This window comes from Mytilus galloprovincialis, chromosome 5 (assembly GCF_965363235.1).
Source record: "Mytilus galloprovincialis chromosome 5, xbMytGall1.hap1.1, whole genome shotgun sequence".
Lineage (NCBI taxonomy): Eukaryota > Metazoa > Mollusca > Bivalvia > Mytilida > Mytilidae > Mytilus > Mytilus galloprovincialis.
The window spans coordinates 21,336,028-21,363,483 of NC_134842.1; the positions used below are offsets into that span (position 1 = coordinate 21,336,028).

A 27,456-nucleotide genomic window follows, 5' to 3' on the forward strand; every position below is an offset into this window, starting at 1 on the left:
AACAGTTTTAGTGTTTTAAAAAACTCTTTCTGTTCAACTGGTTATGATGAGAAGGATTAACAGAAGAATGCACGTCTTTACATGAGATACATCATCCATTTATTGTAAAATGTCTACACAAAAAGTAAAAACCAAGACAAAAACGTTCAGGTACATCCAATACACTTTTCCTTACATGTATATCACAACATCAGTATGCCACTAAATTCAAAAACATTATAAAATCTCATACATGTGATCCTTTGAAAATTAATTCTTTTTTTTTTTAGTTGGTAAAAGGTCATATCAATCAATGGATCATACCGAAAGTCCTAGTACTGGGAAATTCAGATAATGAAACTACAGGAATTGTAATCAATACATGACATCCTTAATATCCTCGTGTATTGTATTTTCGACCTACTAGCATATTTTTCCGAATTTCCCTGTTATATGTTTGAACATAGACATACCTAATATTTTGAGAGTCGCTAGTATCGGAAATATATTTCGATCTTTAATCAATTTTTTCATTTGAGTTTATTAGATCGATTGCACCTTTGTTGACAAAAACAAGCGTCTTGTGTTTTCAACCTATCTAAAAAAACGGGTCAAAAGTCGGAAACGACATGTCGTACATATCCGGAATTGGTTATAAATTTGATACCAAAGTTTATATCAAAGTGTTAGAGGCGATCAAACTTATGACTTAAAGAATTAAATGGTTAAATATACAACTATAAGATATGAACTATTGTTTTGATGTATTTTTTGGACAAGTTGTACACATTTCAGAATGAGGCACTTTGGAAGCCTTGTATGGTCTTGTATACATTCATGTTTTTGTTAAATACTTTGGTTAATCCATTGTGAAGTGAGGCTGGTGAGTATTGTCTGTAATTTCCAATGACACTGTTTTTTCTGTAAATAAAATTTAACTGATATTTTATTTTTTCGGTAAAAAGCTGTCATTGGCTGTAAGGAGCATGCATATTTCCGTATTCAAATTAACTTTAAGTATTACAACTAACCACCTGACAGTCATGTGACCTAATGACCTTGAAGTTAACTTTGCATGCAAAAAAACCTCTGCCATAAGTTTAGAAAATTCGTTTATTTTAGACCGATTCTTTTGGAAGGTAAAACTAGTATTAGTGAAAAGGGTACAAAAATGTGATATCAAATAAAAAAACGTAAATACTTAAATATAATAACTTTATTTGAAAAATCTTCACCCCACGTGGTATCATTTGCTATTGTTACTAAGTTTAGCAGCCGAATATGACGTCATGCGGGCATGCGCAGCATACGGGAAGTGAAAGTAGAATTAGGTCGAAAACGTCAGACGGTCGAAAACACAATTCGAGACGATACTAGTCCACCCATGCACAGTTATTATTTCTATTTTGAAACATGAAAGGCAACTTCCATAATTTAATTAATTTTATTTGTGTCCACATAGTAACTATATATTTTTGTCTGAAGAAGTCGAAGGGGACTTTAGGTTTGCCCTCTGTTCATCTGTGTGTCTGCCCGTCCATATATCAGTACGGCAAATAAGTTTTCTAGACTTTATTTCTTCATGCTTGAAGATATTGATGTGATATTTGGTGTATTGTTTTATCATGACAAGTTACAGGTCAAGTTGGATTTTCACGATGTTAGCTTATTTCCTTGTCCAGTTAAAGCCCTTTCCATATATAGAATTAAATTTTTAATGAAATACTTATTTTTAAAAAAATACTATATTTCTTTTCAAAGGGAAATAACTCTTCTTTCTTTTTTTTTTTAACTTTCCTTAGAATTAAAAGGGTGATGAAATACTTATTATTTAAAAATTACTAGATTTCTGTTCAAAGGGAAATAACTCATTTTTTTTCAAAATTGTAAAAGACATTGTATTTGGATGAATAACAAATTTGTTTAAACCAGGACAAGTTATAGATCAGGTTCGAATTTCGTGACATTACAATGAATTTTAAAGCGGTAGGGGACAATGGCATGCATGTTTTGCCATATAATACACTCAGAACAAAATGCAGAAAGCTTGTTTTAATTTATTGTGTCTGTCAAATTTCATGGCTTTTAAGATTCACTAAATATTCAGAGTGATATATTTTGTAAAACTATATTATTATGATTATAGCCTCATCATTTTTTTTTTGCTCATTGCCATACATGTACCATCTAAAATATTTTTTATCAACCAATAGTAGAACAGAATCATCCATATACATTTAGATATAGATTCTACACTACACTCACTACTATATCAATCAAGTGAACATGCTACCAATAGCTAGAGAATATTCAACCACTGTTGACAGCTTATATTCTCTATTAACTGAATTAAACCAGGTACTGATAAAGTTGATTTTACAAAAAAAAATGTATTCACTTATGTAATATACATGTACATATTTTCTAAGTGCGTTGAAGACCCATTGGTGGCCTGTGGCTGTTCTCTGCAGTTGTCTCTTTGACATATTCCCCATTTCCATTATCTTTCATATATGAATGGGAATTGCTAAATAATGCATTTCTCATTGTCATTTACAAGGATAACCTAACCCTGGTTTGAATATCACATATGCTCATCATGCTCATTAGCAATGTAATCTTTCAGCGTCTGCTGGAAGTTTTTTGAACTTGCAAAGAAGAGAACATATGAGCAATAAGAGCTTTTTGCTCCAGTTGAGTAATTGTATTAAGATAACATAAATTGATATTTTCATGCAGGTTGTATATGGTGACCTGGAATGTTGGAGACAGAAATGCCCCCACAGATTTCACAGAACTCTTAAAATTGGATCAGGAGCCATTGCCAAATATTTATGCTGTTGGGTAAATTTTGTAGACGACCGCAAAAAAAATTTTTTTTTGGTCATATACATGTGTATTGGTATCACGTCGATGTCGTCTGCGTCGTCGACAGCGTCGTCCGAAGACGGATAATAACTTTTGAATAAGTAAAGAAAATCAATAAAATTTTAACACAATGTTTATAACCACAAAAGGAAGCTTGGGATTGATTTTGGGGGTTACGGTCTCAAAGGTTTAGGAATTAGGGGCCCAAAGGGGCAAAAAACAGTATTAATCTAGTTTCAGGACCAAAAGTTGTGTATTAGTATTTTAATTGTTCTGAAATTGTACCACAATGTTTAATACCATAAGTAGAAGGTTGGGATTTATTTTAAGGGGTTATTGGGCAAATAGTCTAGGAATTAAGGGCCAAAAAGGGGCCAAAACAAGCATTTTTCTAGTTTCAAGACAATAACTTGTGTGTAACTGTATGGATCTCTCTGACATTGTACCACAAGTTTCCATATAACACAGAAAAGGCTGGGATTAATTTTCCCGAATATGTAGCAATAAGGGGCCAAAAAAAGGGTAAAAAAGAATCATTTTTCTAGTTTACAGACAATTACTTGTGTTTAAGTGCATGGATCTCTATAAATTTTTACAAGAAGGTTCAATACTACTAAAGAAAGGTTGGGATTGATTTTGGGGGTTATTGTCCCAATAGTTTAGGAATTAGGGGCCAAAAAGTGGGCCCAAAATAATCTTTTTTGTAGTTTTCAAACAATAACTTATGTCTAAGTGTATGAATCTCTCTGAAATTAAACCACAAGTTTCCATACCATGAAGGGATGGTTAGTATTGACTTTGGGGGGTTATTGCTCAAAATGTTTCAGAATTAGGTGCAAAAAAGGGGAAAAACTAGGTATTTCTGGTCAAAGGACAATTAAGACTTGTAATTTAAAAGCAGGGTAAGGGAGGTAATTCTAAAACATTTAGCATACAATGTTGGGAATGTTGGGATTTACCTCCCTTACACTACTTGTATATTATGTATAAAGATATGTCAGGTTTTGGACTAATTGCAAAAAAAGGAGGGGATGGTAGTTGTTTTCAATTTTTTTCTTCAAATTTTTCAAATTCCAATTTTTATACGCCCGTCTTTTAGACGGGACGTATTATGGTATAACGTTGTCCGTCCGTCCGTCGTCCACACTTCGGACAATAACTCAAAAACACTTTCACCAATTTCCATGAAACTTAAGTGAATTGTTTATATCTATTGACGTAAGCTCCCTTTCATTTTTTTTTTAATTTCAGATTTTAAGTTTTGGATTTATGGGGCTTTATTCATAAAAAAGGGGGGATTTTCATCACTTCGGACAATAACTCAAAAAGGCTTTCACCAATGTCCATGAAACTTTGGTGAATTGTTTATATCTATTGATGTAAGCTCCCTTTCAATTTTTATAAATTTCAGATTTTAAGTTTTGGATTAATGGGGCTTTATTCATAAAAAAGAGGGATTTTTAACACTTTGGACAATAACTCAAAAAGGCTTTCACCAATGTTCATGAAACTTTGGTGAATTGTTTATATCTATTGATGTAAGCTCCCTTTCAATTTTTATAAATTTCAGATATTAAGTTTTGGATTTATGGGGCTTTATTCATAAAAAAGGGGGATTTTTAACACTGGTCAATAACTCAAAAAGGCTTTCACCAATGTCCATGAAACTTTGGTGAATTGTTTATATCTATTGATGTAACAAATAATACTTAATAAAATCTGATGAAAACATAAAATTTGTAAAATCTTTAGTTCAATTTAAAACATTAAATTTCTTGTAAAAAATAGGTTCCATGAATGTCATACGTTTGTACTATTATTGAATGGTTGCAAGGATGAAAGCACATTAGCAGTCCCTGAGATACTAACTGTTCCCTGAGGTATATATCATTTTATGATAACATTTTTACTATCTAAGCTATGGATAAAAATCAAATACTGTTTTTGCATATAGGATGTTTTACTCTTGTTAAAATTGGTTGCAATTGAAATCACAAATGATACCTTAGCATTGCAGCTTTTTTATAGAGTTCGGTTTCGGTGGAAGGGTTGAGCGCAATAAAAAATGTTATAAAACTTAACTAGTCTACAATAGCACATAACAAGTGAACAAGTGACAACATGAAAATCCTAACATGTGACTAAATATTACTTAAATGTTAAAGGGTGTCATTTAATGAAAAAAATAAGGAAATCAAGTCTCCTAAACATTTATCAATATGATCATCTTGTGAATATTCTAAACAATAAAAAGGTAATAATCATTATCCACCATATTAAGCACCATTTGAACAACTTTTGCATACATCTTTGTATAATTTAGTATGGATTCTTTACTGTGTTCAACAGAATCTAACTATGAGCAATTTACCCCAAGAAAATTACCTTTTTTCAAACTACTATAAAATTTGGAAATCAGCCATAGAATTACTAAAACCCATAATCATATATCACTTCCTTATATTGCATTGAAGACTTCTATGTTATATGCCAATGTTAATGATATTTGTTTTTTATGCTAAATATTGAAAAGCTGAACTAGGTTTAACCATCAGTGTCTTCTTCACTGTAATCACTGTACTCATCATCAGAAAAATCCTCATTTTCATTCTCAGAAGAGGCCTCCTCATCATCAATGAAATCTTTATCTTCATCATCAATGAAATCCTTACTTTCATCACCTACTTCCTCATTTAGATCATAACTTTCAGTAGAGTCACTTTCACCATCTTCACTTTCCCTGTTATCTTCTTGCTGCTCCTCATTGTCATTGTCATTGTAGTCTTTTTTGCCATTTTTATACGCCCGTCGTCTTTCAAACAACGGGCGTATCATGCGCCAAAGCGCAGCCCTTTATTTAAAAGTTAAAAGTAGAAATCTTTAATTGCACAATAGATTTGTAATATCTTGACATTTGTTTTGTGTCAGAAACTCATATTATGTAAAAAATTTGATCGTAATCCAAATTCAGAGCTGTATCAAGCTTGAATGTTGTGTCCATACTTGCCCCAACTGTTCAGGGTTCGACTTCTTCTGTCGTATAAAGCTGCGCCCTGCGGAGCACCTGGTTTAAAGAGTAAAGCAACCTAAACTGAACCTAAACTGAGATTTATCCATGCTTACAACATAATATTTCACAAAACCCAATCAATGCATATAAGAGAATTTCATATCTTTAAAGATTATTCACATGAGTACTAATAAATTGTAACGTAACCCCTGTCGTGTCTGTATTAATTGTTCATTTGCACATCCAACCCCTTTAGTCCTTTTGATTTTAATACTTAACATTTTTATGTACGTACATTGTGTTTCAACATTTTCCAACATCAATCAAAGATTTGATAGAACAATCAAATTAAGATAACAAAAGCAACATTATTAAATCCTGTAAACACATAAAAAGTTTTATTTATACTTTTATTTATCAGTTAAATAACAGATTGATAGAAATAAGAAGATGTGGTATGAGTACCAATGGGACAACATGCCATCCATGCAAAATACATGTGTAAAAAGTTGCATGTTATTATTGTTATTTCAAATGTAAGACAGTTATCTCTGTTCCAATTTATCTGTATGAAAAATGTAGGAGAAAGTACATTTAAGCATGGTAAGTAATAGTCATTTCTATTTGAATTCAAAAACTTTAGAATATCATGAATATAGAAAAAAAAAAGAACTCATAAAAAATACAAGGCTTACAATTTTGTACACTAGACACATCAGTGATGCTTGAATCACAGAAGTTAATAGCCAAGCCATAAACTTATTTTCACACAGATACTTTATTTTGTGCCATTTATTCTCTTACAAGCCAATTTTGTGACAATTTATATTTGCAAATTTTTTTTTCATTTTTTAGGTTCATGTTTACAAACATGTTACATATATATGAAGAGCCATTGTTAATTCATATATTCATGATTATATATACCTAGAGTAATTTTACTACAAATGAACTAGTCTGACTATAGTGATAGTTGCAAAAATATATGCAATTGGACATGTTGGACAACTACAAAATGTTTTTTAAACACCAATATTATCGTAAACAAGAAGATCGAGTCTATCTTTTCTTGGAGCTGTTATGATTCCCTTCTCTTTATCTTAGGTTACAGGAAATGACTGGAGGTGATGACCATGTATATAATGACTGGACAAAGCATCTCACAGAAATTCTCTCAGATAGGGGATATTTCAGGGTAAGTTTACAAGGCTGGACAAAGCATCTCACAGAAATTCTCTCAGATAGGGGATATTTCAGGGTAAGTTTACAAGGCTGGACAAAGCATCTCACAGAAATTCTCTCAGATAGGGGATATTTCAGGGTAAGTTTACAAAGCTGGACAAAGCATCTCACAGAAATTCTCTCAGATAGGGGATATTTCAGGGTAAGTTTACAAGGCTGGAAAAAAGCATCTCACAGAAATTCTCTCTGATAGGGGATATTTCAGGGTAAGTTTACAAGGCTGGAAAAAGCATCTCACAGAAATTCTCTCTGATAGGGGATATTTTAGGGTAAGTTTACAATGGCTGGTCATAAAATCTCACAGAAACTCTCTTTGATATGTGATATTTCAGAGTACCGGTACATTTACAAGAACTTGACAAAATATGCTACAGAAATTCTCTGTGATTTGGGATATTTTAAGGAAGGCCTTAATTCTCTGTGATTTGGGATATTTTAAGGAAGGTCTTATAGCAGTATCTCATAATTAAGTATACAAAATGAAACGTATGTTTATACTTTCTTAAAGTGACTTGTCAACCTTGTTTAAATGTTTTGATACAAATTATGAGAAAATATACTTGTCAAAGTTTACTCTCTTTAATTACTGTATTGACTTTGGTAAAGTGTACTTAGAATTCATGTATCCTTTTTTACAAGTATTGACAGTAATAGGAGTTTTGTATAGAAATGGCAGATACAGATTCACTATTGAATAATGAAGTTTAGCGGTCAATACAACATGTATAATTTGGCTGATTTGTCAATAACTTTATGCAAGTACACCTCAAACATGGCAACATCAGTAAGGTACATTTGAAAATTCATACAGCAACTACTGTAATGAATAACCAATTTACCAATCAACAAAACAAAAGTTATCTATTGAATGATGTTATGATTTACAGTTGAGTACTTAATGAAAATCAAAATCAAGTTTATGTAACATATATAGTATAATATGGTGAAAATGATTTGTGATCATAAGATTCTCATTTAATACATATTTTTCTTAGAGTTAACCTGTTTTTTTGATAATTGACATTTAAAGGGGCAGTAGCTATGAGATATATAAAAAAACTAAAGTAAGATTTTTTTTTGTGCAATCAATAATGAAAGTGAAATAGTGAAATAATAATTCGCTTTTAGCAGCCAAAATGGTTCAATTTTGTCAAATTAAGCAAAGAAACATTGATGATTACTCATTCACTTGCAAGTGAATAAGTCAACCTCATTAAATCCGTATTCATGTGAACTTCAATTTAACCCCTTGCTAGAGATTGACAACGCATGCATTGTACGTGTACTGGTTATTTAAAGAAAAAGAATGTCAACAATGAAAGTGAAACTACGGTAAATCATTTGATTACTGATTCGATCCATATAAAATCATTCTTATACGGTTAAAACAATGAAAAACATAATATTTTTAATCTATCAGTGTTCCAGCTAGGTCGTTTTCAGAGGGCGCGGCGCCCGCCCTTTTTTCAGTTGCACCCTGTGCCCTTTTTAAAGATTTCTAAGCGCCCTGTGCCTTTTTCGTTGCGCCCTGCCCTTTTTGAGATCGACGATGTTTGATTTTGTTCGTTTTGTCGTATGATCCGCCATTACAGATTAATGCGTCCTTGTCAACATTAAAAAGTTAAAAATAGATTTACCTGTGTGTCGATAACAGCTGGTCAGTGTATACATAATATGTATGTAATACTAGAATCTATTAATTAACAGTGATTTTAACTCATTAAATAAAAACTATATAACATTCTGAGTTTGTTTTTCTTGTCTTATTTACAATCACAATGCCTAAGCGTCTAACAAATGAATGGACATCATTTTGTGAACTTATAGGGGAAAAAAGCAGTCAAGATAGAACAATCATGGCTTGTATCAAGTTTTTATTAAACAGTAAATTAGAGTTAACTACACTCTACCCTAACATGATTAAGCTACTCAGCACAGCTGCTGTGTTGCCTTTGAGCACAGCAGAGGTAGAGAGAGTATTCTCTCAAGTTAAACTGGTTAAGTGTGACCACAGGAATAGGATGAAGCAGGATGCATTACAAAACATTTTGCATGTGAAACTTAATTGTGACAAGCAATGTTTTGATAAATTGTGTGACAAGGTGCTTGACAATTTCTTCAGTGCTGAAGATAGAAAGATAAAGTTCTATCTAGGTTAATGTCATTGTGTTTGTGATTGTATATATATGTTACCTATAATCAAAGGAATAAAACAATGTTTGGTTTACATCTTTATTAAAACATGCCTTTTTCAAATGATCTTTCACGCGTTAAATGTGCCCTTTTCAGAATTGACACCCTGCCCTTTTGAAATCCTAGCTGGAACACTGTCTATAAAATAAAATCAAACAGACCTATAAAAATCCAATTGCACGTGTTGGTTTAATCTATTCATATATTCATTCATGAGGTCAAATCGATAGTTAATTAGATGGCGTCTGGACTGAAATACACACGAAACGAACCTACATATTATCTACCCCATGCTCTGTAAACTGTTTTTTTTAGACTTTTGGTAGTTTGGATAAATGTTTTACACTATTTTAAATCAAATATGAGAATTTGAGTCAAATCGGTGACCACGAATTTGACATCCAGTGCCCCTTTAAAAATTTTGTTGATTTGAAGGCATCCTGACTATTTATGAATGGAACAAACCTTTCCCAAATGAAGACATTAATATATACTTATATTTTTTTTCTGCAGTTGAAATCTGTAAGGATGCAAGCTATTTTACTGATAGTCTTTGTGAAGAGGGAAGACATACTGAGCTTCACATATATAGAATCAGAGATATCGAGAGCAGGAATGGGAGGGTGGTGGGTAGGTACATATATAGAATCAGAGATATCGAGAGCAGGAATGGGAGGGTGGTGGGTAGGTACATATATAGGTTCATGTTAGGAATGAACTTTATCGTGAATGGATTTAATATTGATACAGTGTTGCTCTATTAACAGTGTCAGTTAAGAAAAATGATCACGTATCAAAAATAGAATAATGATGCTTTTATTGGATATGCATCTCCATTGTTTCAATTAAGATTGTACACATAAACATGTGCTAAATCAATTAATTAAATTTTCACTGAACTAGTACAATATTTTATTTGGGGGTAAGCTGAGGACCACCTTCTGGTGCAGGATTTTTTTACTGCTTTGAAAACCCATTGGTGGCCTTCGGCTGTTGTCTGCTCTTTGGTCAGGTTGTTGTCTCTTTATCATTTTTCCAATTTCCATTCTCAATTTTATCTTCAAGTGGGTTAACAAATTGTTGCTCAGGAGTTGTACATTTTATACATTGTACAAGTGTATAATATGTGTACAACGTTTTATACTGCAACTAGTTGTGTTTATTTCCTAAATATAACAACATAGCTATATTTTGTATAATGTTAATTTCATCATGGAACACTTTCTCCACAATCAGAGGTTCATTAAGGGATGAAAATAGGTTTGACAATTGTGTTACTTTTTAAAAAGCTATCAATGTATTTGTTTTAAATAAGTTGCAGTATAAAAACAATATTAGGTCAATGTCATAAAAATATAAACTATTTTGTACTCAGCACAAAACTGTTTGGTTTCTCAGCCTCATACAAAAAAGTTTATATTTTTCTTTCATTGATCTTAAATTGTATATTTACTACACATCTATTTATTTGTAGGGAAACAAAGGTGCAGTGAGTGTAAGATTTGATGTCAATGGTGTAAATATGATCATTGTCAATGCTCATCTGGCAGCACATATGGATAATGTCCGGGAAAGAATAGAGGTATAATAGGTACTAGAAAAAGTCAATTAAGAATGTATTTTATTTGTATTTCTGGAAAATATGCGAAAGTTCATTATCAATTTATATCAGTGTTATTTAATTTAAAAAAATAAGTAACCTATGTATTTATTTCTACAACAAAATTATGAAGCCTAATTCTGATCACACAATGACTCAATAAACTTTTACATCCAAAATTGGATGGATATTGTCAACTGTATGCTCAAAGTGTATAATGTCTTTTGAAGGTCAGGAAAGTTTTAATTAATAAAAAAAGCTTGCTATACTTGTGAGAATTTTCGATTTTTATTCTCATCAATGAAATTGAATAACATAAGCTCTGACAAAAGTGGAGTCAACTCTAGCTAACTGCATAGATCATTTAAAAAAAATTGGAATCAGATATTTCAGCACAATCTGTTTCACTGAACGTTGCTGTCAGATAGGTACAGAATAATGTGGCTATGTTAATACGCTGGTGCTTCTCATAATAAATTAACATGTTTTTAATTCTAATTTTTAGGATTTTCATACAATTTTGAGGACACAGAAATTCAGGGACAAAGATGTGGACCATATTCTTGACCATGAGTAAGTCAGTGTGTCAAGTCTGTCATGTTTGTTGTATTTGTTATATTGCGTTAGAAAGAAGAACCCATTAAACTAAAGGGTCATGAAGTTCATAATTTTGTGAAACCTTCAATCTATGTTTTTTAAACCTTCACCATTCAGATAAAATTGAGAAATGAGGAATGTGTCAAAGAGACAACCAGACCTGGACCAAAGAGCAGACAACAGCCGAAGGCCACCAAAGGTTCTTCAATACAGTGAGAAAATCCCGCAATGGGAGGCCTTCTTCAGCTGGCCCCAAAACAATAATGTGTGCTAGTTCAATGATAATAGATGCCATACTCAACTCCAAAATATATAAAAGAAACTTAAATTAAAAAAATCATACAAGACTCACAAAGACCAGAGGCTCCTGACTTGGGACAGGAGCAAAAATGCAGCAGGGTGAATACCGGTATGTATATCATAATACAGTAAAACCTATCAGAACCCAATTGGATTTTTGAAAGCAAAAAATCGCACCTCACTTATTTTAAGCAGAACTTTTTCCTTATGTCAATTATGATTCAATAGTGCAGTGAACACACATCTGTAAGGTTCTATCTACAAATTATATTATGGGCAAAGTAATGTTATATATGTTTCATAAGTTTCCCTTAAATTACCATAATTACGGTACTGTACATTTAGTAATGACATTTAAGTTATTGATAAAAGTTTTCATTACGTGATATATATTTTTTTTCAGCTACATATTTTTTATGGGAGACCTTAACTTCAGACTACAGAAAGTGACAAGTACTTATGTAGAGAGAGCTATCAGATATGGGGACTATAAAGCATTAATGGAGTATGATCAGGTTATTATACAGTAGTTAATCAGTATTCTCAGTTAATTAAAAGTGAATTAAAAGCTATTTAAAAACAAATTTGAAAAACTTACATTCTGTGTTTTATTGAATTTAGACATAATTGATTTTTTTACCTTGTGTTTCAGCAAATGTGTAATTAAAATGATATACTGTTTAAAAACATATTTTTGATTTGACTGAAGGTCTTTGTCTCTCCATAGAGGTATGTCATAGAATGAAAGACATGGGAGTTGCTTGCCTATTGATGGAGACATCAACAATTCTTAATTTTTCTTCTGAATATAAAAAAGAAGATGTGGTATAACTACCAATGAGACAACTCTCCACAAGAGATCAAATGACACAGAAAGTAACAAGTATAGGTCGACTTTTGGCCTTCAACAATGAGCAAATCCAAGTCAGTTTTAAGACAGTTTGATTAAAACAACTTGTGATAGATCATTGATATTTAATATAAAGTTGCATAACTATCAGTACATATCAGTTTGATGGCTATTACTACAACAAGACAAGAGCTTCATAAATTGACAAGACAGGTATTTGCTTAATTGAGTCACCTTTATAACATTGGGAATGGAAACAACAGGGAATGTGTTGAAGTGACAACAACCCTGACCAAAAGGCAGAAAACAACCCTAGGCCACCAAGAGGTCTTTAACCTAGAGAGAAAATCCTGCACACTGAGGTGAGCTTAGTAGCAGGTTTCGCTGTAATAAATTGAAAAATATATTTATTTGGATAAATTCAAATCTTTCTAGCTACTGAAATGTATGGAAGAAGATCTGATATTTGTAGACTTTTTAGAAGGTCAAATAACATTTCCTCCAACTTATAAGTTTGATCCTGGAACAGATAAATATGATACAAGGTAATTATATGTATACAGGCTGTTAGATAGTGTTATAAATACAAGCTTTCAGGTATTGCTGTAATTAAATGGTAGTCAATTATGTACAATTTTGATCAACAAAATATACTAATAAGTGTTATTGTGACTTGACTGTTAGTGTTGCTCTCCCCTTATTGCAGTTTATTTAAAATTCTGACCAAATTGTTCAACTGGTCAGAGATTTTGACAAACTTGTAAAAAACACAGCCATTAAGTCGTGAAAGTGGAAAGTGATAAAATAAAACATGCTTACAATTATATAAGACTTTACAATATCTATGTAAAATGATAGACATCTGTGGCATGCACCACTACATTTTAATATACAGTCAAACCTGTTTTAAGAGACCACCTACGGGGGAGTAAAAAAGTAGTAAGACAGGTGGTCTTTAAACACAGGTTCATTTTATATGAAATCTGATACAGATACCAGTAGTCTAAATTTCATGGTCTTTTGACAGGTTGTCTCTTAAGCAGGTTTGAATGCACTGTCTTTATATTACAGTGCCAAAAAGAGATTACCAGCATACTGTGATAGGATCCTGTGGCATGTGCCACTACATATAACACATTGTCTTTTTATTACAGTGCCAAAAAGAGAATACCAGCATACTGTGATAGGATCCTGTGGCATGTACCACTACATATAACACATTGTCTTTATATTACAGTGCCAAAAAGAGAATACCAGCATACTGTGATAGGATCCTGTGGCATGTACCACTACATTATAACACATTGTCTTTATATTACAGTGCCAAAAAGAGAATACCAGCATACTGTGATAGGATCCTGTGGCATGTGCCACTACATATAACACATTGTCTTTTTATTACAGTGCCAAAAAGAGAATACCAGCATACTGTGATAGGATCCTGTGGCATGTACCACTACATTATAACTCATTGTCTTTATATTACAGTGCCAAAAAGAGAATACCAGCATACTGTGATAGGATCCTGTGGCATGTGCCACTACATATAACACATTGTCTTTTTATTACAGTGCCAAAAAGAGAATACCAGCATACTGTGATAGGATCCTGTGGCATGTACCACTACATTATAACACATTGTCTTTATATTACAGTGCCAAAAAGAGATTACCAGCATACTGTGATAGGATCCTGTGGCATGTGCCACTACATATAACACATTGTCTTTTTATTACAGTGCCAAAAAGAGAATACCAGCATACTGTGATAGGATCCTGTGGCATGTACCACTACATTATAACACATTGTCTTTATATTACAGTGCCAAAAAGAGATTACCAGCATACTGTGATAGGATCCTGTGGCATGTGCCACTACATATAACACATTGTCTTTTTATTACAGTGCCAAAAAGAGAATACCAGCATACTGTGATAGGATCCTGTGGCATGTACCACTACATTATAACACATTGTCTTTATATTACAGTGCCAAAAAGAGATTACCAGCATACTGTGATAGGATCCTGTGGCATGTGCCACTACATATAACACATTGTCTTTTTATTACAGTGCCAAAAAGAGAATACCAGCATACTGTGATAGGATCCTGTGGCATGTACCACTACATTATAACACATTGTCTTTATATTACAGTGCCAAAAAGAGAATACCAGCATACTGTGATAGGATCCTGTGGCATGTGCCACTACATATAACACATTGTCTTTTTATTACAGTGCCAAAAAGAGATTACCAGCATACTGTGATAGGATCCTGTGGCATGTGCCACTACATATAACACATTGTCTTTTTATTACAGTGCCAAAAAGAGAATACCAGCATACTGTGATAGGATCCTGTGGCATGTGCCACTACATTATAACACACTGTCTTTATATTACAGTGCCAAAAAGAGATTACCAGCATACTGTGATAGGATCCTGTGGCATGTGCCACTACATATAACACATTGTCTTTTTATTACAGTGCCAAAAAGAGAATACCAGCATACTGTGATAGGATCCTGTGGCATGTACCACTACATATAACACATTGTCTTTTTATTACAGTGCCAAAAAGAGAATACCAGCATACTGTGATAGGATCCTGTGGCATGTGCCACTACATATAACACATTGTCTTTTTATTACAGTGCCAAAAAGAGAATACCAGCATACTGTGATAGGATCCTGTGGCATGTGCCACTACATATAACACATTGTCTTTTTATTACAGTGCCAAAAAGAGATTACTAGCATACTGTGATAGGATCCTGTGGCATGTGCCACTACATATAACACATTGTCTTTTTATTACAGTGCCAAAAAGAGATTACCAGCATACTGTGATAGGATCCTGTGGCATGTGCCACTACATATAACACATTGTCTTTTTATTACAGTGCCAAAAAGAGAATACCAGCATACTGTGATAGGATCCTGTGGGATGTGCCACTACATTATAACACACTGTCTTTATATTACAGTGCCAAAAAGAGATTACCAGCATACTGTGATAGGATCCTGTGGCATGTGCCACTACATATAACACATTGTCTTTTTATTACAGTGCCAAAAAGAGAATACCAGCATACTGTGATAGGATCCTGTGGCATGTGCCACTACATATAACACATTGTCTTTTTATTACAGTGCCAAAAAGAGAATACCAGCATACTGTGATAGGATCCTGTGGCATGTACCACTACATTATAACACATTGTCTTTATATTACAGTGCCAAAAAGAGAATACCAGCATACTGTGATAGGATCCTGTGGCATGTGCCACTACATATAACACATTGTCTTTTTATTACAGTGCCAAAAAGAGAATACCAGCATACTGTGATAGAATCCTGTGGCATGTTCATGAAGATTCATTTGAGAATATAGAATTAGATGTTAAACAGTTATCATACGAGTCACACATGTCATATAAACTTAGTGATCATAAACCAGTGTCATCTTTGTTTGAAATTCAGGTTAGTTACACACTCTTTTATAAATCTGGAAAAATGGCAATAATCTAGGATATGGGAATGTGGCTTTATTGCCAAATGCTTATTTCTTTATATTTATTTTAATTGCCACCACTGTCCGCAAACCACTCATTTTACATACTTTAAATTTTGTTGGTTTGTCTCTCTTGAAATTTTGAAATACTAAGGATTTTCTACCTCAGGAGGAATAGATAAACTTAGCTGTATTTGGCAAAACTTTTAGGAATTTTTGTTGTCAATGATCTTCAACTTCATGCTTTGGCCTTTTTAACTTTTTTGGATTCAAGCGTCACTGGTCTGATGAGTCTTTTGTAGACGAAACGCGCGTCTGGAGTAAATACAAAATTTAATCCTGGTATCTATAATGAGCTCATTTATTAGCCATATTTTTGAAAATTCTTAACCAACCACTGCTATTGATAAAAATTCATTTTCAGAGTGCATTAAAGTTTTCTATAGTTTTTGTTTCTTCATTATACCCCATAAACCTTCATTGGTTAGTTGAAAACAAAGTTTTACTACCATAAAACAATGAAATATAATACTTACTGTATCGGTTTGAATCATGAAAATCGTTAAGTTACAGTTACTGTTCATGAGCTTACTTTTCCGTGGTGCAAGAGTCTTCCAATAAAACCAGGTTATTCTGCTTTGAAAAAACTTCTCTAGAAATGAGAATTTTTCTTTCTTAGGTATTAATTTTAGATACTGTGAGAATGACGTCACAATTCATAATGGTTTCCATTGGAAAAATAAAACAATGTGTAATAATTATGTTTGTATGTTTAAATTTTTTGGTGGGCAAATTTTTTTAGGCAATTCCATACCATTTTTACTGGCTTCCATTGGTCAGGAGTAACTTTCAATTCCATAGGGAATGCTGTGGAATGCTACACAGATTTATAGATGTGTAATTACAGTACAATGTTTGTTATTTCAGATATACTCATCTCCTCCTATCCCATTACCAGTCAGATTTCTACATATAACGTCATCTACAAAATGGACCAGCAATCAAGAGGAAGATGTTCATTATAAATTTGATATTAGTCCTAACTTAGAATACCTCCCTGATAAATGGGATTGGATAGGATTGTATAAAGTAGGTATATAAATATTAAGAGGATGAGAGGTAAAATGACCTCTAGGCATCTATATATAGGATGTTGATTTCACCAATAGACTTTAGTTATGGCTGATTGGAGTAATCTTTAATCCATTGTAAGGAATTCAGACTAGAGTATCGTACTTGCTGATTTTACAAGATGCACACATAGACTCAACATTTTTAATTATTTGTCCCTTTTGTTGTATTGTGATTGTGCAAATAGCCTAAAACAAAGATTTAGTAATAATCTGCACAAACAAATTTATTGACTGCTTATTTTGAACTTCCAAGGGAAACAACCCTGAACATTACTCATAAGCCAATCAGAATATGTTTTTTCATTTGACTATTCTTTTTTCTGTTCTGGAAACCATTTCTTGTGAATAGCATTATTCATTCTTGAATAAATTGAATATAATGTGTTATCCATTTTGGATAAGTTTTACAGTTGAAAGTTCATCCATTCCTGATGACAATGGATAAAAGAATACTCAAATTAGTTAAAATTATAAAACACACATAAAGTATCCAGTGGTTACCTGAGCAGATTACAGATAACTTCCTAAAATTGTTTTAATTTTACAATGTAAAAGATAAATATTTTCGTTTAGAAATATTTGATATTTTACTTGTTAAAAAAATCAATAAAGTATGTTTTTTACACATCTCATTACTTTTATTTCTATATTGAAAATTTCCAGAAGAGTATCAGATCTTAAATAATCTTTTTATTTGGAGACCTATCTCTTTAATGAAAATTTTAAGGAAAGTATTTAACCTTGCACGCATCTCTTAATTTGGTGTCTTTCGATTTAGTTTTCTATAAATATGATATTGACATTTATTATATACTTAGTTGTAAATACAGATAAATTGTATGTGTAATACAATCAATGGCAAGCGTGCTGTATCAGCCACCCGTGATGATATTTATATCAGCATGGTTGCAAAAGCTTTATCACACCTTTAATCTGTATGACGTCACGTCATAGATTGCAGTCACTGTTGCAAAGGCTTTATCAAATCCCTAATCTGTATGACGTCATGTCAAACTTATAATCTGTATGACTTCATTTCAAACCTCCTTATCTGTTTGACGTCATGCTACATAAAAAACATCTACTTGAGGTATATGTATATAATAAAGTGTATATGCTATGGCTTTTTCAATATCACACACCATATCAACCCTCAACCAATATAATCCCTCGAGCAGAGCTCTTGGGATTATATTGGTGTCTCGGGTTGATACGGATGCGATATTGAAAAAGCCATAGCATATTCTCTATTTATTTGTTATTGTTCTCCATGTCTTAAACAGTTATAATGACATTATATTTTATCAAATGACAGGAAATATACATCAAGGAAATAATTTACATCCCATGTATACTATTTTATTTTAAAGAAAAAGGCTTTTTATATATAACTTTAAGTACTTATATTTTATTAAAAGAAAAAAGCTTTTTATGTATAACTTTAAGTATTTATATTTTATTTTAAAGAAAAAAGCTTTTTTCTTTAAAATAAAATGTTAGTACTAATATTTTATTTTAAGGAAAAAAGCTTTTTATAAAAATTTTAGTACTAATATTTTTTTAAGGGAAAGAAAGTGTTTTAAATATAACTTTTAGTACTTCAATTTTATTTTATTTATACAGGAAAATTTCAGAAGTATACGAGACCAGATCGCCTATGTGTATATTATTCAGGGAGCAAAAATGAACAAAGATGGCTGCTCATTTGTAACATTCCATAACTTGTCATTAGATCCTGGCAAATACAGATTATTATATATCAGTGAAAAAAAAGATACATTGCTAGGTATCAGTGAAGTATTTCAGGTTAGATCATAGTTATGTGTTTTAAGTTGGCAAATGTATATTTGTCCTGCAGGAATGAAGTGGAGGGAGGGTTATATATATGTACCAAATTTTTGTTCTTTCCTCATCAGGATTCAAACTCATGCTATTGGGTATTGGGTATACAGAGACAAGCTGCATTATGTCCATCACTCTAGACCACAAAGATATATATAAGCAGATAGGTACACATAGTTAGACAAAAAACTAAAAAAATTACAAGCAAAAGTAACATCTTGAGGTTAACATACAACTATCATCATTAGACAAGTGTGGCAATATTGTAGGTCGGCTCAAATCCACCACTAGCCTATTAGATTATTTAAGAAACTATACAAATCTCATTTAATACCCCAAGATTTATGAAATAAGATGAGGTTTTTGCATTAATTTATTTAGTTTTTAACCGTCCCTTTCTTTATTATTGGAATAAAATCAGTACAGATATGTAAAAAAAAAAAAAATTATAAGAATATTTGTAAAACTAATGACACAGCATAGCTACAAGATAAGTCCATGTTGATACATGGCCTATACCATATCAAGCGGGTAATTATCCAAAGACAAGATTTTTAGCCTCAAACTTGTTTTGATGTGGATTGTCAGACAAAACGGAAATGTTTTTATTTTACTTTATCTTTTTGATAAATGCATTTTCATTTAAAAAAATATTTTTGTTTTACATGCTTTAACTAACTTCTCCAAAATGTGTGCCTGTGGTTAAAACAATGAAACTTTGTTATCCATTCCTTAGTTTTCATTTAGGTACTACATGTATGTTTAGGTTTGTCTTAAAATATTGGATGTATTTGCTTAACATTCTTCGGATATGAAAATATTTTCTGTATTTTCAGGTTGTGAATTGAAGATTCTGATTTCACAGTAGATTGGTACCTATAAAGACAATGATATATACATGATACATAACAACTTCCATAATCCAGAACATAATAATTCATCATGTAAATGGATATGTTTTGAATATTTTTATAAATCAGTAAATTATTATCTGATGTATGCAATCTTCTATAAATTGTACTGTTTATAGTCCATTAGTGCCATAAATATTTTTTGGTTGTCATACCCTAAGGATCTGAGAATTTGTAGATTTTAAAAGTCTTATTTTTGATAACCTATAAAGTTTATACTATGGAAAGAGAGTTCAGCCATTTATATTATTAAGTCGATTGATAGTTGAGTTTCGTGTCACTATTGTGTCAAGTATGTTTTGTGTAAACCTATTATGTCACTATTGTGTCGAGTATGTTTTGTGTAAACCTATTATGTCACTATTGTGTCAAGTATGTTTTGTGTAAACCTATTATGTCACTATTGTGTCGAGTATATTTCATGTAAACCTATTATGTCACTATTGTGTCGATTATGTTTCCTGTAAACCTATTATGTGACTATTGTGTCGATTGGCATACTCATGCTATGTTTTTGTATGTTAGGGAATCATGCACCTACAAATTATTTTAGAACAGCTTTTGCTGATTTAAGGATGTACTTAGGTGAGGTTTTGGAATAAGTGTCAAATGTCAGGATCACCTAAGTACATCCTTAAAAGGAAGATTTTAAATAAGTGCTGCTGATTAATATTTATATATATATTACATTTTTACCAGACATTTTCCAGAAGTTAATTTGTTTTGTGCAAAACCATGTCAAAATCAGGCAACTCAAACTTGCTCAATTACTTTTTTTATAAAAGATTTATTCAATTGAAGGATCAGGAGAATTGAAAATTGGGATTCTGTGTATGTTAATTTGAAAGTTGCTACCAGACCAATTTCACAAAAATAAATTTCAATAGCATTATTTGTATGTGGTATTATCTGAAATCACAATAATAATTGCTCATTTGTGTCCATTGTTCAACTATTATTATGCAAAGAATCATTCTTAATTAACAGTATGTCAGAGACCCCAGTACTGTCAATTTAACATTTATAAATGTGTTGTGAATGTTAAATAACTGTAATAAACCGGAAAATAACAAAAATACTGAACTCGAAGCAATTCAAAACAGAAAGTCTGTAATCAAATGGCAAAATCAAAAGCTCAAACACACCAAATGAATGGATAACAACTGTCATATTCCTGACTTGGTGAGGGTATTTTCTTATATAGAAAATGGTGTAAATAACCTGATTTTATAGCTAGCTAAACCTTGCACTTGTATAACAGTTGCAAAGAAACCAATCTTTAATTTAAAATCTCAACCCTCAATTCTTTCAAGAGGTTTCAATAATAGATTTATTATTTGTATGATGGGGGAAGGGATGTTAAATAATGTCTGTCTTGATATTGTTAATTTGTATTCATTTGAATGTGCCCTTTTGGCTCTTTTATATCAGTCAAATTCAATAGATTTAATATCTTATAATCTTAAATGACATTCTTTTATATATATATATATTTAAGTGCAATCTTTCTATTTTACCTCTTAATTTGAAATTGATCGAAATAGGATTTGATATTTTTAAATTTGTTTGTCTTTCTAACATTGATCATTTTATCCACTCAATTATTCATTTCAATCTTAAATTGCAACATCTCTCTTACTAGTGAACACCTTTGAATTGTTTTACATTTGCCATTTCTAGGCCTTTTATAGTTGACTATGAGTTTGGGTTTTACTCATTTTTGTAGGTTTTACAGTAACCTATTCTTGTTAATTCAAGTGCCATTTGGTCTCTTGAGGAGAATTATTTCATTGGAAATCATACCATATCTTCTCATTTATACATATATATGAACCAAACTCTCAGGAAACATTCATAACCTAATAAACAGACAGACTTAATATGTTTTGAATTTGCTTAGAATAGTGGTTCTTGAAAAAAGAGACCCTCTTTGATCACTCCTTTAAAATAACTTATGTGTGAATGGTATTTATAACGTTTCCTAAAGAATTTTATAAAAATGATAGTTTTTATGATCTGCCAAGTATATAGAACAGTAGACATTTGTAATTATATATAATGTACAATAATTCATGTTTTTACTGTTACCCAATGTTCCTTCTGTTACCCAGTGCATGTATTGTCCCTACAGATTTGTAGATACTACACATTTTTAATGTATGTTATAATCTGACTGAGATTGTATATTTTTAGTTTGTCAATGTTTTACAAAATTATTTTATTTTCAAGATTTTAATTTATATATTCTATTTCTACAAATGGTGTTACAATACTTGCCCCTTGTGAACATTGTATTATTGATATAAAGATTTGGTAGTGCTTCCCTTACTTTTATAAGAATTTTTTGTCATAAGTAAATATTGTTAAAGCATACACAACAGAACAAACATGAGAAAAGGAGAAAAAAAAAGTATCTAGGTAGGACCAGCATCTATCTCTGTGTTAGAATTATCTTTTATTTAATAGCTATAGGCTATAGGCTATTTTCATAAAACTAACCATTGACTACGGAGTAAAAAAATAATTCGACAAGTATCTTTCTCTGAGAGGCCATTCTGGTACTTGTTCAAGTAAGAACAACTGAAAGAGGTAAAATAAATTTTATAATCGGTGTAATTTGGGGAAATAATTCACTGTTTTATGTTTTCTATACAAGACCAATGAATTATTGGAAATCTACTAATCGTTTCCCAAATTACCGTACACTGATAGTAAAAAAACAAAATAGCCAACCATAGCGTAGGATAGCTGTTGAAAAATTATAAACTCCACTGCCAAAAGTGGGTTATTAATATGATAACAGTCTATTCAAATGTCTATTATGGCTAGTTGCAAATGTCATGGCCAAGAACATTACACAGTCTTTAAAAATCTCAGCTGTTTATAATGAACATGGGATCTATGACAATGTACATGTTATACTAGGCCTTTAGTATATTCTGTATTATATTTTAAGGATGAAGAAATCTCTGATAAAGCCAATGAATTGCTTGACTTTCTTTGATAATTTGTGTTGGCATCTTTATGGTTACCCAAATATTGACAAAATTCACATGACATGTTGAGATTTTAAAAAGAGTGAAAAATATTAAAAACAATAAGAAGGTTGTAGGTACAAAACATGATCATGTCATCACTAATGATCTCGAAATGGATTATTCAGTCAATATCGTTGTACATGTATGTTATAAAAACAACTCAGCCTTATCTAGTGTCTATTAATTAACAAAATGTAAACTGTTCAATATTGCCTCCTAGTTTAATTCTGTCTGTTTTTGTTACATCTTTAGTTCTTTTAAAAACAATTGTTTGATGGTAAATACTTTATTATTTAATGGAACTGATGAATGGAGTATAGAATCTTCCAAAATAATGAAAAAGTCAATCAAAGTTGAAACACTTTTGATGATTACAAATAGGTTATTAACTTAGGCTTATTTTATTTGTGTCAATGTTTACCTAATTTTTGGTTTCTCAAAAATTTGCTCTGAGCAAACATGATGAGTGTTTTATAAAATAATGTATTGAACTGTGAATTTAAGGTGGTACCTAACACTACAGGGAGATAACTCTGTAAAATCAGCATAACGTTTTAATGAAGTTGTGTTGTTAAGGGAAAACTAAGCGTCTCAATGATAAAAATAAGTTTTTTGTCAAACTGCTATTTAACCAGTGTAATTTTTCTGATTAAACAGTTCATTCAATTTTTTTGAAACTTTTATATTTGTGTCAAAGGGTCAAAGTAAATACTGTGTCAAAATTAAAAAAAAAATAAACAAGCCAGATTAATTTTGGTTGGGTACCACCTTAAAGTATACAGACATTTTAAATTGGCTTTTAAAAGAATGAAAAAGATGATTAAGATAAAGTATGTTTTAATCATTGTAACTAATGTAAGAAATCGTAAATGCTTGTAGTTATGATAAGTTAAAATAATATTATATATAATTAATGTGAAATTTTATTGAAATTTATACGTTCCTATTTTTTTGCATGATACAATCACACCATAACATATGTTGACTAATAATAAAAGAAAATTGTGCCAGAAACATTTCGTTTTTGTTATATGAAATTCTAGTGAAAGAACGGTCAGACACATACTAACTGAAGATATTTCAGATACAAGTATTTGTATGCTGAAGACTCAGAAAGAATGTAACTGCAGTGCAGATATTTACTGTAGTTTGCCTATACCTTAGTTTTGTGAAAAGGTTCATGCCTCATAAAGAAATTACTCTATAGTAATAGTGATATATTGATTACAACTTAACCACCTAAGTTCTTTTAAATATTACTTTTAGGTTTTGCTGTTTTCTTCACAGGATTGTCTTTGAAAATAATTTGCAATATGATTCATTTCTTAGAAACTCACTGTTATACCAGTGGTATTCATCCATTCCTTACAAACTGTTTATAGTATACGTTTTGTGCAGAACTAAGTTTGATTAAGATAGACATAGATACAATTAGTTTTCAAAGGTACAAGGACTATAATTTAATACGCAAGATGCACGTTTCGTCTTTATAATTCTCATCAGTGACGCTCATATCAAAACAGCTATAAAGCCAAACAAGTACAAAGGGGAAGAGCATGGAGGACACAAAATCACCAAAAGTTGTACCAAAAACGTCTAAGGTAATCTATGACTGGGATAAGAAAATCCTTATTTTTCGAAAACATCAAAGTTTTGTAAACAGGAAATTTATAAAAATTACCATATAATTGATATTTATGTCAACACCTTTACTACGAGTATCTTGTCTTATAATTAGGGAGAGATGAATACTACTTTGTAAAAAATCACTCTGATTCAAACAAAACATTCTCTGAAACTGACAGTATCAAGATGATTGATTTCTTAATTGACAACATATTTGTTTGGAGGACGTGTTTTTCTATCAGCATTCCCATGGGAACACAATGTGCCCTTCTTCTTGCCGATTTGTTTCTTTATTCTGTCGAGGCTGAACCCATACAGGAACATCTTAGGAAGAAAGAATAGAAGTTTGCAATATCCTTTAACTTTACTCCCCACTAAATAGTTCAAAATTTGGTTGGGTTCGTTTTGCTTAGTCTTTAGTTTTCTATGTTGCGTCTTCTGTACTTTTATTTGTCTTTTTCTTTTTTAGCAATGGCGTTCAGTTTATTTTCGATCATGAGTTTGAATGTCCATCAGGTATCTTTCGCCCTTTTTTTAAGGTGAAGCTTTGTTGGTAGAAACCTATCTCTTTATATTTTACTTCCATGGTTTTCTGCAGTATAACTTTTTTTACACTTTGCATTTTCGCAGTATGTCATCGTTATGTATTAAGAGGATTCTGGTAAAAATTTCTACAAGACGAGTTAGCTCCTTTGACTTCCCATATTAAAGTCTCGCCAAGTAAGTACGTGTTTATCCCCTTCCCTTTCGTGAATGTGACCCATCGAATTAGACTATTTACCGGATTTGCTATAACATAAGCAGCCCGACAGTTGCTATATGTGGAGGAGGATCTGCTTACCCGTCCGTAGCCCCTGAGATCACCCCTAGTTTTAAGTGGGGTTCGTGTTGCTTAGTCTGTCGTTTTCTATATTGTGTCATGTGTTCGTTTTATTTTTTTGTCTGTTTGTCTTCTTTCATTTTTAGCCAGGCGTTGTTAGTTTATATTTTCGATTTATGAGTTTGACTGTCCCTCTGGTATCTTTCGTCCCTCTTTAAAAGGATTGAAACAAGTGCAAAATGGAAATAGAAGATATTTTGACTGATTGTTAGATTAAAAACTGAAAAATATGTGAATACACAAACAATACACTCAAAATCGACTACCTCAGTTCCAATTTGACACGGCATTACACAATGCCAACTAATTTGAAGACATCCGTGGAAGATTTATGATTATCATTTGTTAGTTTATTTGTCTATATCTATAGACTTGAAAACAGAGCTTTATTGATTTTAATACTGTTATAAATACTGTTGATATTCGTATATATATCTCACTGTGAAATAACAATTCTGAAATTAACACCTGTAAATATTATACCCATTTGTAGGGTGAAAAATAAACTCCAGGTACTCACAAAGCGATTTGTGTTTATACCGGCAGACAAAGCAGCCAATAATGTAGTAGTAGTCTGACGCATATACAACAGGTAAGTTCTCCAATTTTTTTTTTTTATCAATTCTTCATTCAGTCCAGTATACTCCACAGAAAGACAAAATTTAAACAAGCATACATGTATAAGCGCAACTATTCAGCTTAAAGCCCCTTCCAAACATTTAAAAGTCCCATCTATGTACTGTTTACTTAAATTGCACAAACAACCATTTAAATTTAGTTTCACCTACGCATTTAGTACTACTTATCTATATATCAGTGTTTCTGGCTACATCCCTTACTTCTATTAAAGAACTTGTTGTTAACTTTTGTAATAAAGCAGATGCAAATAATGGTATTTTTGAAGTGTTAAACATTTGTTTGAGGGGTTTAAAAATACATGCTTTTGATGGTCCTTTTAATTTGTTTACAGTTTTAATTTTTCTCCTGTCTACACTGCCCTTCTAATCAATATTATTTCATAGTTAATTGAATGGTCTGAAAAAATCTCATTGCAGATTTATTTTCTGAGTCTCATTTAAAACCCATTTCTGTGATGAAAAAGTAAAGTATGCTAGATACACTTACTGGAAATGTGAAGATATGATTAAATCTTTAAATTCTCTGCTGTAAAAAAAATATGTACGTTTCGTCTATAAACTGTACCAGCAAGTTGCAGGTATTTATATAGGTACTTACTGTGCCCCATTAATAGCCGATCTATTCATGCATTGCTATAACAATTAGTTTATTTCTTTCTTAAACTGTCCTGGACCAAGTAAGGAATATGGCAATTGTTATTTAATGTCCGATGTGAGAATAGATGACAGAAGAAACTACGCAATTGGCAAGACTATTATAGTTTAATTTGATGATTCTACGATTAAAAAAGTGTGGTTTCCAATTTGCACTTATGAGAAGTGCAAATTAATCCAAGAACATGTTTTATGAGAGTAATTCGTTATGATCTCTAACATTATCATTTACGCAATATTACTTTATTAATGTCCTAAAGCTGTATCTCTTATTCAATATAATTATAAGAAACAAAGCAAAATCGTAGGCCGGTTAACACGTAATCAACATACAGCTCTTACCGGTATGTAATAAAACCCTATAAAACATCCAAATAACTTCAATTAAAACAAACACTCGAGACCGCAAGTTTCAATTATCAAATATAACCACCGTATTGAGATCTCTCGTTTTGGTCATCAGCTGCAACACAAAAACACTATTGACGAGAAAACTTGGTCTTACGTATTCAAGAACAAAAAAGGAAGTCCAAAAAAAAAGCCTTTCTGGACTTTTTCTGGTCTATAGTATTGAAAAAAT

The 27,456-nt window shown here is 31.7% G+C and overlaps 1 protein-coding gene across 1 annotated transcript; it reads left to right on the top strand.

Annotated features, from left to right (window-relative positions):
- The first annotated feature begins 11 nt into the window (after positions 1 to 11).
- On the top strand, positions 12 to 24,092 carry LOC143075385 (inositol polyphosphate 5-phosphatase K-like). Its single transcript, XM_076250773.1, has 12 exons — positions 12 to 150; positions 2,719 to 2,823; positions 6,962 to 7,052; positions 9,806 to 9,922; positions 10,767 to 10,874; positions 11,398 to 11,465; positions 12,193 to 12,304; positions 13,075 to 13,184; positions 15,961 to 16,123; positions 17,082 to 17,243; positions 18,911 to 19,093; positions 19,966 to 24,092. The coding sequence occupies exons 1-12, from the start codon at positions 110 to 112 to the stop codon at positions 19,975 to 19,977; spliced, it is 1,272 nt and encodes a 423-aa protein (XP_076106888.1). The 5' UTR covers positions 12 to 109; the 3' UTR covers positions 19,978 to 24,092.
- Positions 24,093 to 27,456: the final 3,364 nt, after the last annotated feature.